General features: G+C 33.9%; 1 protein-coding gene across 3 annotated transcripts in view; it reads left to right on the top strand.

Annotated features, from left to right (window-relative positions):
* The window catches only part of CDK8 (cyclin dependent kinase 8), a 140,579-nt gene that overhangs the window by 79,261 nt on the left and 43,874 nt on the right, over positions 1-17,444 (top strand). For all 3 annotated transcript variants that reach the window (XM_043997386.1, XM_043997388.1, XM_043997387.1), the window contains exons 3-4: positions 3,398-3,508; positions 8,070-8,210. In XM_043997386.1, coding sequence (XP_043853321.1) covers positions 3,398-3,508; positions 8,070-8,210 — 252 coding nt within the window. The remainder of the gene's footprint in view (positions 1-3,397; positions 3,509-8,069; positions 8,211-17,444) is intronic.

Here is a 17,444-nt window from a genome sequence, read left to right as displayed (position 1 = left end):
TTATATCCCTTATAATTTCTTGTTCCTGTTTACCTTTTTATTCTTCTCTTGAGTCTTGTATTTCAAAGTCAAATTTTCTATTCAGCTCAGGTCTTTTCATCAAGAATGCCTGAAAAATCCTCTCTTTCAGTGAATTCCCATTTTTCCCCCTGAAGAATTGTGATCAGTTTTGCTGGATAGGTGATTCTTGGTTGTAATCCCAGTTCCTTTGCCCTCTGGAATATAATATTTCAAGGCCTTTGATCCTTTAATGTAGAATCTGCTAAATCTTGTGTTATCCTAACTGTGGCTGCACAGTACTTGAATTGTTTCTTTCTGGCTGCTTGCAATACTTTCTCTTTGATCTGGGAGCTTTGGAATTTGCCTATAATATTCCTGGGAGTTTTAATTTTGGGATCTCTTTCAGGAGGTGAGCAGTGGATTCTTTCAATTTCTATTTTGCCTTCTGGTTTTAGAATATCAGGGCAGTTTTCCTTGTCAATTTTTTGGAAGATGATGTCTAAGCTCTCTCTCTCTCTCTTTTTTTTTTTGATCATGGCTTTCAGGTAGTGCAGTAACGTTAAAATTCTTTCTCCTGGATCTGTTTTCCAGGTCAGTTGTTTTTCCAATAAGATATTTCACATTGCCTTTTATTTTTTCATTCTTTCTATGGTCTGATTTTTTTTTCTATTGCTCACTTTCTCAGCCTATTTTTTGACTTTTAACTCTTTGTTAAAGTAGGGTTCTTCTTCCAGGGTGAAGAGTGCACTGTCCCAAGCTTCAGGGGTTTTGTGTAGCTGTTTTGAGAGGTACTTCTAGAGACCTATAAGTTTTCGATTCTTCCAAGGTGATATGATCTAAGGAAAGGTGTGTTTACTATTCTCCTGGCCTGTGTTCTGATCTATGATGACCGCAAGCCTGCTTTTCTGCCCTGTAACTGAGGAGTGTCCTGCTCCAAGGTGGCCACAAACTCTGGTGTTCAAGTGATCCTCTCAGCCCTAGGACTGCCACCCAACTATGGGCGAAGCCACAGAGTTCTACCTCAGTGCTAGCAAAGAGACTCCTATAATCTCCTTCTGGCCAATTGTTCGATCTCCCTTACCCTCTGTGTGTGTTGGGTTCCAGAAGTAGTTGCTGCTGATGATTCAGTGGCTCCCAAGGTCTGCTCCTGGTTTTCTGGGGCTGGGTCTGTGCTGGTTCAGCACTGCATTCATTGTACTCCACTCCACTCTCACCCCAGTGTGACAAACCTTTCCTGCCGACCTTCTAAGTTGTCTTTGGCTGTAAAATTATTTCACCCTTTTCCTTTTGTGGGTTCTGCTGCTTCAGGAATTTTTAGGTATTTGGAGGGGTCTTGGGGAGAGCTCAGGTGAGTCATTGCCTTTCCTCCTCCATTTTGACTCTGCCTCTGGAATGAGATTTTAAAAAAAAATATTTTCCCTTGAACATACCTTTTACATTAAAAAGATTGAAAACCCTATTTAAAAATACAATATTTTATTACCTAGCACAAAGACATATAAAATATAAAAATCAAATACATAGGCAACTAAGTGTTATGGTGGATAATCAAGTGCTGGACTTGGAGTTAAGAAGACAGAGTAGACTTAGTAGTAAGACTGCTGCTGGGTCAAAAGGTATACACAATTTTATAGCCTTTTCGGCATAGTTCCAAAACATTCTCTATAATAGTTGGACTAGTTCACAGTTCCACCTACAGTGCTTTAGTATACCTATTTTCCTACATCCCCTTCAAAATTGGTCATTTTCTTTTTCTATCAACTTAGCCAATCTGATGGGTGTGACATGGTACCTCATAGTCGTTTTAATTTGCATTTCCCTTATTATTTGTGATTTAGAGTATTTTTCTTTTCATACCACTTGATTACTTGGATTTCTTCCTCTGAAAACTGTTTATTCCTAACCTTTGGCCATTTGTCAGTTGGGAAATGACTCTTATTCTTATAATTTTAATTCAGTAAGTTATATGTTTTAGAAATGAGGCCTTTATCAGAGAAATTTGCTACAAAGATCCCTGCCCCCCCAATTTCCCACTTCCCTTCTAATTTTAGCTGCATTGGTTTTATTTGTAAAAAAGCTTTTTTATTTCATGTGATCAAAATTGGTCGTTTTCTGCCCATGCTCTTTGTTTTTATTTTTTAATTTAATTTTCTTTCTTTTTTTGGGGGGGGGGCTGAGGCAGTTGGGGTTAAGTGACTTGCCCAGGGTCACACAGCTAGCAAGTGCCAAGTTTCTGAGGCTGAATTTGAACTCAGGTCCTCCTGAATCCAGGGCCGGGGCTCTATCCACTGTACCACCTCGCCGTCCCCCATGCTCTTTGATCTAGAGATTCCACTACTAAGTGTACACCCCAAGGAGGTCATTGACAAAAACCCAGACCTCATACACATCAAATTAATGATAGTAGCACTTTTTGTGATAGTTAAGAACCAGAAAAAAAAAAATGTAGGTACTCATCTATTGGTGAATGACTAGACAAATTGTAGTACTTGAATGTATTATGCTGTAAAAAAAAAATGATAAATATGATGAAGATAAAGAAACCACAGAAAGACGTGTTTGAATTGATCTAATGTAAAGTAAGCAGAACCAAAAACCAACATAAACAATGTAGAAATTGCCACAAAATGATAAAAAATTCAATCTTGTAAAATTATAAAGATCAAGATTGAACTCAAAGCAGAGATACAAGGAAACACCTTACCATTGCTTTATAGAAATTATAGAAATTAAAGTTGATGGTGTTGAACATAACATATAACATCACGTTTTTTTTTAACACGTTGACTGGTTTTGGTGATTTTTTTTTTTTGTTTCCCTTTCAAAAAAATTTCTTTATTATAAATAATGACGTTCTGGGGAAGGCATGGAGAATATAGGTGATATAAAAACAAAATATATTAGTTAAAATCTATTTTAAAGTGATTGGGTAGTGTTAACATTGGAGTTTGTTGGGGGAGAAAGGATAATGATTACCTTTTGAGGGGTGCTGGCTCATTTTGCACTATATAAGTCCATTCAATTTTAAATTAAATAGGGATAAATTATAGACATGAAAAGCCATAATAATCTCTGAAAATTTTTTTTCATTTGAAATGTGAAATGCTCTATGTAAAAATGTGAAATACGTTATGTTCTCATCTCTATGTAGAAATTATTCTATTTGGTAATCATAGAAAAATGCAAAATTTTAAGTAAAAAATTTAGTCATTTGTTTCTTCATCTTTTTCTCTCATATGCTTTGAAACTCAAATTAATAGTTTAACGTTTTATTTAGTGGACTGGATATCTAAGATAGTAAGTGGAGAACTTGTGCCAACTTAAAGGCAAAAAGGATACTCTTGACTGTTCCTTTTTTGGTGTTAGACTTATTTAATGGTTTTCCTTTGCTTTGCAGCTACTTCGAGAGCTTAAACATCCAAATGTCATCTCTCTTCAAAAGGTGTTTTTGTCTCATGCTGACAGGAAAGTGTGGCTTCTGTTTGACTATGCCGAGCATGACCTCTGGGTAAGGCATATTACATTTATATTTATTTGGCAGGTAGTTTTACTTAAGAACTCTAAGGATATTGCAAATTACATGTTGACTTTGATATCCATTTATTAAATAGAAATAAACTAAGGTGTGGATATGCATGTTCTCTTTCATGGTGGTTTTGCTTTGCATAGTTCCTTGTGCCACTATCATTTGTCCTTTGTGTAAAGAGAAATAGAATATGATATTGTAGAAAAGGATTCAATATATTTGTTAGTGCCTACATAGAGTATTTTATAGATATTTACTATCTTACATGTTTATGATAAAATAAATTTATAATCTAGAATGATTTAGGTATCTACTATATTTTTAAAATATGAACTTTGGGAGAATATTTATCTCAATACTGAAAAATAATTTAACAAAACACCATATTAAAATACTTATGTGTATACATGTGTAACACTTCTTTTGAGAGTTGGCCAGAAGATTAAGAGTGGGGAAGATTTCATGCCAATTTTAGAGCAAGCAAATTTAGACCCTGATTTCGATAGAGCAGATATAAAACAAAGTAGTGAGTACCAATTACAAATTCCTCATTCAATCCTGGCCTCTTAATACAAGAGACTAGATAGGCAAAGTAGGGAAAAGTGGTTTTGCTTACTCCAAATTTGGAGGAAAAGAGTGGTGTATATTAGGGTAATTTCACAAGAGCTTAAATAAAGTCTCCTTCATATGATCATGCCTTAGTTGACCATGTAAATAATTTAATGATTATACTTAACCAAAATTCACTTTCCCAACGTAATTGTATCACATTAAAAATGTTATTTAACATTATGCTTTCTGGAATTATGCATGTGCTTAATGTGAAAAAATATCCTTGTAGAAAGGTCTATATTGCAAAATGAGATCAGTGTAAAAACAGATACACATAAAACTTAATATGTCTCATGTCTTTCTGATCTGTGAACAGAATGAACAGAAGTTTAAATCTGTAGGTACATGACTTTTTGTATTTTTTAATATTGTTTTTACAAGTTTTATTTTTGTCTTAGAACTATCTTTTTCATATTTAAAACTTGTTTTGAGAGGGATGACTAGCATTTGACAGTAAGTGTCAAGTGTTAATAATGTAAACTGAAAATAACATGTGAATTCAGGGTGTTTAAAAAATAGAAAAACAATAGTCCTTTAAATAATTACAGTACAACCAAGGTTTTTAAAGTAATTTAACTAGCCTAATCACACAACCAACTTTGAATCACTTGACATCTAAGAAATAGTTGACTTCCTAAGTAAGCAGTCCACAACCTTTCTTTTTGTGGCATTTAGACTATGGTAAAATTTAGAGGAATCAAAATTACTACCTCCCCCCACCTCTTTGTACAACCAACCACAGCCAGTATAGCAGTTAGAGAAACCTAAAATGGCTTAGATAAAGGAAACATTAATGGTATATCCAGATTTTTATAATTCTAATTTCATGATTATCTTTGATGTCAGTTCCTTATTCATTAGCAACAGATTGGTAAAGACATATGTAGGGATCAAAACAACTGATATGTCTGGAATAACTGAACAATATGATTCTGTGTACCATACAAAGAAAGGGAATAATTTTTCCAGTCCAACCTTGATTTAATTTTATTTTGATTGTTACTTCAAAAAAAAGTCTTCAGTTCTGATTATGTAGTTATATGCCTACATCCTCCACATATCCTTGAGAAAAGTAAACTTATTTTGTAGATTTTAGGGAGAGGGTAGAAGGATTAATTTGATTCCTTAGTCTTTGAATATTTGTTTCTTTAATTTGGTCTTATCTTTAAAAAACAAAACACAAAAACCCCCAAATTTGTTCTAAGTAAAGTTTGTTAAAATGAAATAGCATAGTGGGGCAGCTAGGTGGTCCAGTGGATAGAGCACCAGCCCTGGAGTCAGGAGTACCTGAGTTCGGATCCGGCCTCAGACACTTAATACTTACTGACTGTGTGACCCTGGGCAAGTCACTTAACCCCAATTGCCTCACTAAAAAAAAAAAAATCTGATCAATTAAAAAAAAAATGAAATAGCATAGCTACAGGATTTAAGTTAAATTTTGTTTGTTTTTTAAATTAAAGTTTTAAACCTAGCACCATGAAATTAACAATTGTACATTTGAGTAGATGGCAAAGGATTCTAGGTTAGTGAGGTTTAATATAATTTTTGTATTATTACATGCTTTGGAAAATGAGAGAGAAGAAAATAGAATAGTATGTTACATTAAAGCTAATACATACTCTCACACCTTTTGTACTATGTATATTAATGAAATCACACTTTATTTATGCAAATAGGTATTTCTTTTATGACCAAGTTGATTCTTCTGGTAGACATGTCTTCTTATTGTTTATTATTTCTTTCCCATTATCCCAATACTTTTTAGTACCTGCTAGAGAATAAGATATCAAGATTTTAATTTTTTTTATAGATTTCTTTCTCATGTTTTAATTTTTTTCCACTAACTATAAGAGCCTAATTAATTTAACCCTTTCCCACATATATGCCCGACCTGTATATTTTTAAAGACAAAGCAGAGAGAGATTATTGCCAGATGAGTTTGAAGCCTTCAACTTCTTTTGGCTAATTCAATTCACAGATGCTTGCCTTGTGTAAAGCACTGAACTAGGAACTGGGAAACAGTGAAAATGATTTAATCCTTGGCACAATTTAGTAGGAAAAGATATATTTGAATAACTCTAATAGAAGTTAGAATGTGATCAATCATTCAAAGAGAAAGGAAAGATTAGGAAAAGGGAAGAATCATTTTTCCCTTGGGAAGGACAAGTGTCTAACTGAGACAGTCACTATTAACTGCTTAGTAAAGTTCAGATATCCTTGCCTAACATTCAAGGCCCTCTACATTCTAGTAACATTCTTTGTGTCACCTTTCTGTCTTCTCTCATCTGTACTCTTGTGTTCCTTCCAAATTGGACTCCCTTCTGTCCCTCCAGTATGTCAGCCCTGTCAGTCCTCTATGCCTACCCCTCCCCTGAAAACCAACTCAGATGTTATTTCTTTGTGTAGCAGTTTGCTTTCTCTCTCTCTCTCTCTCTCTCTCTCTCTCTCTCTCTCTCTCTCTCTCTCTCTCGTACTTGTGAACTATTTTGTGATATAATTAAAAGTGTTCGTGTCATTCTTATTTTAAGGTGTAAATTTCAAACTTGTATGTGCTAATCTTAGTGATTCCCCCCCAATGCAGTTATTAATTAGCTTGCATGATCATTTTTATGATCTTTTTTGTTTCCATGTTTTCCTTTATTATGTATGCATTTTGCCTCACATTTTCTCCCTCCCTCCCTTCTCTGTCTCTCTTTCTCCATTCATTTATTTAATTGTTTTAACTAGGTAAAGGAGGCCATTCCTTAATCACTGAATAGGTGTTGCCTCAGGCAAACTGAGATCTGGAAAAAGACCTTAGCTTAAAAAGGCCCAAGTCTCCCACAACATCAGATCCATTTCCAGTTGTCCTGGACCCAGATGGCTCTGAAGGAGAGAGTGAGGCTGGTGACTTTGAAAAGGCCTTCTTCTCTTAAATCCAATTTACTGCAGGTCTTGACATTACCTCCTGATGTCATGGTTCTCTTGGAGAATGAAGGACAAAAACCAACTGCCTTAGGCATATAAGAGTTGCCCATTTTAAAATTTAAGTTGTTAACTTTGACTTGTCTGTACCATAGCAATTCATTTCCATTCAGTTCAGTACATCAAGCTTTTTCTTAAGCACGTGCTATATGCCAAGCAATCCCTGTCTTCCACTAGCTCATATTCTTCTGGTGGGTAAGGGAGGGGAGACAGCAGCATTATCTACATACAGGTGACACTTTATAAACACATTTTAATGAATGGTTTTTAAAATAAGATTTGATTGTGGAATTAAATTTTAGTAAGGCCCAAGAAGAATATCAGACCCTTCAAAGTTCTGTTCATTGGATATAGAAATGACAACATTTTTGCCTCTCCTTAAATTATTAACCTAAGTCTTCATTCTTTTTCCTTTAAATTTCCTATGTGAACATAAGTCATTATTGCTGATCATTTCTTCCTCATATCTACTTGTTTGTTACAAAATAGAAGAAAGATCTGCCTAGTTTAAATTATCTTCAGTGTTACTGATATGTTATAAATATGCAGTGCTGTGATAATAGCCAAAATACTCATAAATTATTGGAGTACATTAAATTTTCTTTTTTTGAAATTCTTCTGGTTTTTCATTGGACAAATCAGGAAGGAATGTTCTCTAAAAATGATTATATTTTAGTTGTATTTTAAAATAACATTATAAAATCTACAACTCCTGTTATATCCATTTATTTTCTGGGATGTTGTCCATCATTTATAGTGTTTTTATTGTGTATAGGAAACTATTTGGACCCTAGGCACTGTTGTTTGGAAATTTTGAAGTTACTTAAGCTATTTAGAAGAGGATGGAATGATATTGGCAAGCATCATGAGGAATCTCTGGAGGTTTTCTTTTTCAGTAAAGCATTACACATCAAAGTGCCTTTCTTCCTTTTTTTGATTCTATTGATATTTTTTTCCTTTCTTTTAGCACATAATCAAGTTTCACAGAGCTTCTAAAGCAAACAAGAAGCCAGTTCAGTTACCTCGGGGAATGGTCAAGTCACTATTATATCAGATCCTAGATGGTATTCACTACCTGCATGCTAACTGGGTGTTGCACAGGGATTTGGTAAGTTGATCTGCAGTGGAGTTTGAGACTGGTAAGGAGTATTTACAGGTTGCTTTATTAGTTGCTTTTAGATCTTCAAAGCTTTCATGAGCTAAGGTTCTAGGCCAGCTAACTTTTTAGGGGTAAGGGATATATGGGAATTAAAAACATTAACAGTGGTAAAGGTCAGGTTTATTTTCCTATACTTTTTGTTTCCTCTTGATTCTAGAAGTAAAGCATTGGTTTGTTTTCATCAGGTTAGTCAGCTAGCATTTATTAAGTGCTCTAACCCTATAAGTAAATAGATATATGAATGATGACTCTAATCTGGAGAAGAAATGTGACGGGAAAAGAATTAGAAGTGGACCGTGTCATCAAAACCGCTCATTTTGTAATCCTACCAAATTATTAAGAAGTCTTTTGACTAACAAGTTTTTAGTCATCATATCTAAAGAATGTTATTGACTTCTCCCTTAATAATTGAATAATTTTTAAAAAATAAATGGCATTTAAAATTTGATAAATTGTCTTCTATGGGTTCTTATAAAAAATTCTATAGGAATACAATGTATGTACCTGTTATTTCTGCCTACTATATTATTTCATCCTGAATTTTTATAATAGAGTTAAATGATCTGAATCTCAAATTACTCTTATTGAAAATACTTCAGAATTATGTGGAGCTTTTCTTATTTTAAAAGCAAGTGAGGTTTTTAATAGTTCATTCATTTCAAACAATTCTGAGCACAATACTGTAAATGATAATTGTGGTTCCTAATCATAGACATTTTAGTAATGCACTGGAAAAGCCCATATAGAATCTGAGGTAGGGCTGATCTGACCTCTCATGTAGATAACTGATTCTAAGCTTCTCTATATTTAATGCATTAAAGCTTTGGCCTTCAAATTAGCTATTCCGCTGTCATATCTTCTAGCTCTTTCATCTTGATTCAATAATCCCCTTGAAATATGGTTAATGATGGTTATTTTACCTCCTATTCTTGTACCTCAGCAAATGTTTAAAATAGACTGCATAAAATGGATGAAAGAGCTTTTTTTCCTCTTGATTTGGTATTACATAGTTTGGCTATTGTTGCTTCTATCACATATCTCCTTTGCTCCATATGAAATCCCATGTGTCCTAGATCAGTTGTTGCCCTTATATTCTCGTTGGGTATCTTAGAGATGAACATCTAATACCCAGTGAACTATTAACTTAAAATTTTTGATCTATGCCAATTTTTGCCCGTATCCCCTGGAGCCAGGTACCACTAGGATTTCCTTGAAGATGGTACCTCCACCTCCTTCAGTTCTAGTAGGAAACACTCTTTATCATGCACATACAAAGCACCTACCCATCAATTTTAGTATTTAACATTATGTAGGTATTGAAATGTAATTACAAATAGTAATTGCATGCATAGCAATAATTCTTTCAGGAGCTTCCTCCTTTAGGACTTGTACAAATATCTTCTTGCCTTGCTCTGGCTCACTCACCCACCACCCACCCCATTACTGAGTTTGTTCTTGTTTGCAAATAATACACATGAAACATTTATATCAAGAAATTAAAAATGAACAGTAATATAATTTAACACTATTTTTTGTTCTAATTGGTTTAATATACATTGTACAAGTTAGAAGTAGTCAGCCTACTTAAATTGGTTTAACCTATATAAAGCTTGGTCTCTAATCAGTGAGATGTGATTATTTACTCACCAAAAGGAATTGCTTATAAGATGATGTCATTGATCATCAAGAATGATGTTATAGCAAAGCTCCTTTGTAGTGTTAACACTTATGATACGTAGAATCAAGTGTAACATAAATACTGTGATTCTTTTAAGAACCAAAAGAAAACACTTGGTATGAGATAGAAAAGGTATATCGATTTGACATTTATGAGGGATTTTTAACTTTTTACTTTTAGTTGTAGATGTTATCACACTTTGTCCAAAAGTTACTGTTGTTATCTATTGTCAGGTTTTTAGCTGAGATCAACATTTCTACAATTTTTTTCTTTTTGTGTGTGTGTGTGTGTGGGGGGGCAATGAGGGTGACTTGCTCAGGGTCTTACAGCTAGTAAGTGTCAAGTGTCTGAGGCTGGATTTGAACTCAGGTCTTCCTGAATCCAGGGTCAGTGCTTTATCCACTGCACCACCTAGCTGCTCCCTAAGATCAAAATTTCTTACACCATAGTTTATGGTGGTGTCACCTTGAACAGAAATAGGATGCTGCGAAATAAAGATACAAACTTTATAGAAATGTTTTAGGCAGTGATTTGGGAGAGAGATGCAGATCTAGTTACTTTGTTTCAGAATAGAAAAAATACATTATATTAACTTTGCTTATAGAGTTATGATATGTGGTATATTTAGAAATAGGAAAGAATGCTTTTCGAATAAAAAATGAGTGTGTTAATTTTAATTCTGATATTTTTGGGGAAAAAATATCCTTGGGAAGGGATATTCCTACCTCCCACTTTGAATTTTCATTTATTTTTTTTCCTGAGCCTTCATCCTTCTAAGTGGGAAAGCATTCTGTTGATAGAGGGGGAAAAGGAAGCTGGGGAAGGAACAGTGATTGTGATCTCAAATTTGGTCAAGAAGCTCACAATAAAGAATTTTAAATTCACTATTGTGGAAGAAATGAGTTTGGTGGGGTTTTTACTGTTCAGCTCCCAATAGGAAAATCTGTATTGTGAAAATAGTCATTTTGTATTTGCTGGTACTTTTCAGAGTGACTGAAGATTGACTTTGCATCATCCTTTGAATTCTTCTATCACCCTGAAAAGCTAGTCCTTCAGAATAAGGCTCATAGCACATAGCACACTGTTGAGAAATAAGCTGATTTGGAGGTGAGGTACCCACAGAACTTCAGGCTTTATAGCTGTCCGTCTGGTTCTTTTCACTGGTACTAGCACTAAATGAAAATTGAGCAGGCTAGGAAGAAGACAACTTTCTTTGAGGATAGATTTCTTATATAACCTATATAATTGTTATGTTGTTATTAATTTTCAAAGCCAGTAGCATTTCCTTTTAGTTGGTGAAATTTCTGATTGTGCTGGGAGAGAGAACTTTGCTTGGGCATCTAGTTAAAGTAATAGGTATGGCTAGGCATTTCAGAAAAACTGTCAGACTTAAAAAATCAGTTGAGTTCCAAAATATTTATTAAATAACTTATCTGTTTTCTGAGTCAGGCTGATACTTTCATGCATCAGGGGAACAAGTGCTAGGGGGTGGTTTATTAATTTATTAACCATTCATCTGGCTCCTAGGATATCAATGCCACTGTCCTAGGAGTGCTTCTCCTCCACTCCTGCTCACTCCCCCATTTAGCCCCTTCAGCTCCCAACAATCAATTTCCCATGGTTCCACTGTGTGGATGGCCTACCCATTATCTGATGACTGTAGTTCTTATAGTAGAAAACGGTCCTTGCAGGAAGTCCAGTGAGATGCTTGTAGTGAGAGAGCCTTCAGAGGTAACTGGTAAGGCCCTGAGAATGAGGAGATTTCATTATCAAGGGAATTTGGGTAAATGGGCTTTTGGACATGCTTATTCTAAGGCTTACCAGCTACAGTTAGCTAATACAGGCACTTTGCATTTCTTCATCTTGGGGGAAAAAAGAAGCAGTTGCTCTTCTTACCCAGAGACTTTGAGAGTAAAGGAGTCACTTATTGGTGGATCCACTGAGGTACTATCATTGTAATGAAATCTTTGAAAACACTGTAACAATAGCAAGCATTTATAATACATTTTAAGCTTTGTAAAATGCTTTACTAATATTATCTCATTTTATCCTTATAACAATCCTAGGAGATATATGCTAATTTTATCCGAGTTTTATAAATAAGGAAACTGAAGCTGAGGGAGATTATTTGCCCAGGATCATTGTATGTCATAAATGGCTTATTATACTTGAGACTGTTTGGATAGTTATTTCTTAGGCTCTCTCAAGAAAAGAGTCTGAAATACAGTGCCCAAATTTGTGTTTTTTCCTGAGTGATATACTTGATTTCTCAGGCTGACTCTGGTATTGTGGAGGAGCCATCAGGAATCTTGGTCTAATCTGCCCTAATTAGTTGGGTGCTGGGGGGTGGGTCAAAGGAGCCCCTGAATTGAATCCAAACTCTGGAGGGCCTTATGATTAAGCCAATATTTTCTAAGGATATTTTAGGAACTATTCAGAAAACTATTATGTGTCATGTCATTGCCTGTATAATCAACTGCAGGGCCATCCTGGTTCTAGAGTTGGTCAGAATGGAAAAGATTCTGTATTATCCAGTAGTAATAATAATGCCTTCCATTATGCTTGAAAAATGTTTTTTGTCTCATTTCATATTAGCAACAACCTATGAATTAAAATTGTTGTTATCCCCATTTTACAGATGAAAAAATGGAAATATCGAGAATTTGCATAACTTGTCCAATGTTACATGTGTAATTCTTGACATAAAATAAGAACTTCAATTCAGTTTTTTTCTTCACTCCCAGACTAGTAATATTCCCATTATGCCAAGCAGCCTTTGACCTCTTGTAAGTAACAATTTGTAAGACTGTAAGTGGTTGTTCAGAACTCTAAAAATTCAACAGAATTAGATGAGGGTCTGACTGTTTGAAAAGGAATAAAAATAGCAGTCCCTGGGGTTCAGTGGCTTTACTCACATATAATGAAACATTATGACAGATTAAAATTTAGTTGAATGAAGAACATGTCTATCTGTTGTTACTTTTGCATAATAAGAACACGATTAAAGTTTGAAGAGAAAATGACAAATCTTAGATTCTAAGCTGTTTCAGGGTAGAGCTCCTCTATACCACATCCTAGCTTAACATTATAACAGTTAAATATTTTATATATGCTTCTTGACAGCAATGAAATCATTTCGAGCAGTCAGTCTTCTTTTTTCTGTCCTAATAGTATTTTATTTTTTCTAGTCACTTGTAAAGATAGTTTTCTTTTCTTTTCTTTTTAAAAATTCAGACAGAGGAGTTTATGTTTATTATTTAAAAAAACATTTTTTTTTTTTTTGCAGGGCAATGAGGGTTAAGTGACTTGTCCAGGGTCACACAGCTAGCAAAGTGTCAAGTGTCTGAGGCTGGATTTGAACTTAGGTCCTCCTGAATCCAACACCAGTGCTTTATTCACTGGGCCACCTGGCTGCCCCCATAAAGATAGTTTTCAACATATGTTTTTATAAGATTTTGAATTCCAAATTTTTCTCCCTCCCTCCTTTTCGTCCCCCCTCCCCAAGACAGCAATCTGATATATATATATATATATATATATATATATATATATATATATATATATATACACACACACACACACACACACACATATATGTACAATCACATTAAACATATTTCTGCATTAGTCATATTGTGAAAGAAGAATAAGAACAAAAGCGAAAACCTCAAAAAAGAAAAAAATAAACAAAAAAAAGAGTAGAAATAGTATGGTCCAATCTGCATTCAGATTCCACAGATCTTTTTTCTGGATGTGGAGAGCATTTTCCATCATGAATCCTTTGAAATTATCTTGGATCATTCCGTTGCTGAGAAGAGCTAAGTCTGTCACACTTGATCATCACACAATGTCCATGTTACTGTATACAGTGTTCTCCTGCAGAGCAGAGACAGTCTTAAGGTAATTTCAGAATTGAATAATAAGAAATAGAAACATAGTCAAAATTTCATTAATGTATTCATATTCATACAACAGCATATTTGGGGGGGCTTATATTGGTAATACTGTGTGCATCCATGTGTCTCTTTAAAGAAAAAACCATGATCTTTTTTTTAATAGCTCAAAGAAAATCAGAAGTTAATTCACACTCACACAACCAGAAAACAAACAAAAGGGATCCCACTATGACTTTTTGCAGAATTGGAGGCAGTGTTACTTATAGTGATGGTTGGAAAAATTAATTAAGGAATTAAGAAACCTACCTTCTAATCTTAGTTTTGTTCTAGTTAAGTGCTTCTGATTATTCACTACCTTCTCTGTGCTTCATTTTCAGTAACTTGAAATGAGTTAGCACAATAATACCTTAAACTCATATCCACTTATCTATAAAACATTGGGAATTTAATGAGAGTAAAATGCTTCTTAACTGTCAAGTTTAATTGTTATTGGTGATTGAGTAATTCTTTTGTTAATGGGAAATTATTAGGCTTTTAAAGAATGCTATTATAATAAGCATATTTCCTGGCTTCTTGTGTTGAATATTCAAAAGAGGAAAATATGATTGTTTCCATAAACCTTGGAATGTGGGCAAGGGGAATGGAATATGTCATGAAAGTGCTGATTAATAAAAATTGAAAGTTTGAGACTCTTAAGAATTTCATCAAAATGAAAGGATTTTAGCAGTGACAAATCTGATTCCCAACCCTTTTACTTTATGACTGTGGAAAATGAAGAAGAGAGAAGGTAAATAACTTGATTTTAACCAAATAAGTTGTAAGTAGAAGAATGGGTATTCAAACCAGTCTTGGGTTCTTTACAGTATATCACATTAATAGTAACAAAAATATTAGTTTATATTTCTATTGCATTTTATGGATTACAGTTTGATTCTCACAAATAGGTATTGCATTTTATTATTACTGTCATTTAAGGGATTAGGAAGCTAAAAATCTAGAGGTAAAGTACCTTGATTAAAGTCCCACAATAAATTAGTGAAAGCTTTTGGAAAAGGTGGAAATACTATAATTATCCTTTATAAGTTAAATAAAATCATTATGGAAGTTATAGTTAAATTTCCCTCAGTAAAAATGTTCCCTCCAAACAGCATCTTCTAGCTATAATATGCCTTTAAGATATAGGTTAATAGGTCTAGCCAGTTGACTAGAAAAGAAATACAGGTAACCTGAGTTCTCATTCTAGATCTGCTACTCAGTTTCCCTTTTTGTTAATACTATTCTTTTTTTCCTTTATGGGAGATTAAAATGTTTGGCAATATTTTATTTTTGTTTTTCAAATTACACATTTTAAATTAGTGTTAGAGTTTTTCTGCAACCCCCTCCACCATTTGTCACTTTTCCCTTCAGTCATTTTAGGTAATCTGATAGATGTAAAATGATATCTCAAGGTTGTTTTAATTTACATTTCTCTTGTAATGATTTAAAATAATTTTTTCATATGACTATAAATTTTTTTGATTTCTTTATCTAAAAACTGCATATTCATATCTTTGGGCCATTTATCAATTGGGGAATGACAAATTCCCTCTTTAGCCCTAGCTAAAAATGTGTCTCTGCATTTTAAGTATATCACTTTCGTCAGGATATGATTGGCATCTTTCATTTTATATTTGTAGTTTAACATTGCATTGATCAGTGTTCTAAAGTATTTAAAAGTTTTTCTCTATAATGGTGTCATTGTAAAAATTGTTTCTCTAGTTCTTCATACTTTGTTCTTCATCAATTTATATAGGTCTGCCCAGTTTCCAGTGAAACTGTTCATTTCATCATTTCTTTTGGCAAACTAATATTCCATAACATTTATTTGCCACAGTTTGTTTAGCTACCTCTCAATAGGAAAAATGACTGAAAACATTATACAAATGAAAATACTTTGTTAATTAAAAGGATTTATACAGACTTGAAGTAAAAAAAAAAACCCTGAAGTAATGTGTTTTTTAAAAAGCAAAATGCTTCAGGACCTGGGTTAAAATTCTGGCTCTGCCCTGTACTACTTGTATGACCTAAAGCAAATCACTTAATCTCTTTGTCTCACTTTATCATCTGGGGTGGGAGAAGAAGGGGAAAAGAGAGGGTTAGATGAAATAATCTCTAAGCTTCCTTCCAACTGTTGTGTTCATGAGCCTCTTTTTTGCCAAAGAGTCATAGAGTCAGGGAACTAGAAAAGACCTTTTTTAAAAAATCATCCAATCCAGTTCTCTACTTTGAAGTGAATTTATAGAGGGTTTTTGTATTTTGTATTTGTATTATTTTGCGGTGATATGGTGCATTCTTGTTAGAGAAGGAAATCAGTTTTCTTTGAGATGAGGGGAAGAGTCATAGTGTGGAACATTGGAAGGACCATTGTATTTCAGTTCAGAGGAACCTAGTTCACATCCCAGCTCTTTCTCGACAAGATCACTTGTGTTTCTTTGGGCAAGTTACTTAAACTCTCTGGGCTTCAGTTTCTTCATCTGTAAAATAAGATGGTTGGGTTCCTTCCAACTCTAAACCTCTCATGCTTCAATGAATGCACAGGAATTGGTTATATACACACATACACACATACATTCTCTGTGAAAAATGCATTCAGTAAATAATTAAAATTTTCAATTGGAGGGTTTAGTCACTTACCACTGGAACATCGGAGGAAGGAAACCTATAAATGGAGTCTATTCAGAGTCCCTTCATATTCCTTCTAATTCAGTGTTCTCAGTTGATCATGGTGTTTTCAGAAAAATGCAAACTAATAAGCTCCCTAAACAGTAATTCTACACTTTTTACTTACTCTTCCATCCTTTTGATTTTTATTACATTACATAATCCTTTCTTCAAATATAAAATCCTCAGTTTAGAATTAAGGTGTTATGGAAGCTAACACCAGCCTTTTTCCAAACTCATTGAAAATCCCTTTGCTTCTTACACTCTGATCCAGGCAAGATTTTGTTCTCTCTCTGTCTCTCTCTGTCTCTCTTTCTCACACTACACTCTAAATCCAGTCTCTGTGGATTATGTCATATAAGGATTTTGGATTTTTTCTTGAAAACATGAATTTGTGTACCAGAAATGCCAGCTATAGCAATAAAACAAGAAAAAGAAATCGAAGGAATTAAAATAGCCAATAAGGAAACAAAACTATCACTCTTTGCAAATAATATTTAGAAAACCCAGAGAATTAACTAAAAATGTAGTTGAAACAATTAACAACTTCAACAAAGTTCCAGGGTATAAAATCAACCCATATGAATCATCAGTATTTCCACATACTGCATTCAAAATCCAGCAAGAAGAGATAAAGAAATTCCATTTAAAATAATTGCAGGTAATATAAAATAACCGGGAGTTTACCTGCCAAGACAAACCCAGGGATTATATAAACACAACTACAAAACATTTTTCACACAAATAAAGACAGAACTGAACAATTGGAGAAATATTAATTGCTCACAGGTAGGCTGGGCCAACATAACAAAAATTACAATACTCCCTAAGTTAATTTAATTATTCAATGCCATACCAATCAAACTACCAAAGAATTATTTTATATAACTAGAACAGAGAGTAACAGAA

The sequence above is a fragment of the Dromiciops gliroides genome, chromosome 3, assembly GCF_019393635.1.
Source record: "Dromiciops gliroides isolate mDroGli1 chromosome 3, mDroGli1.pri, whole genome shotgun sequence".
Classification (NCBI taxonomy): Eukaryota; Metazoa; Chordata; class Mammalia; order Microbiotheria; family Microbiotheriidae; genus Dromiciops; species Dromiciops gliroides.
The sequence above is the reverse complement of the archived record's forward strand: the minus strand, read 5'-3'. Positions and strand labels throughout refer to the sequence as shown.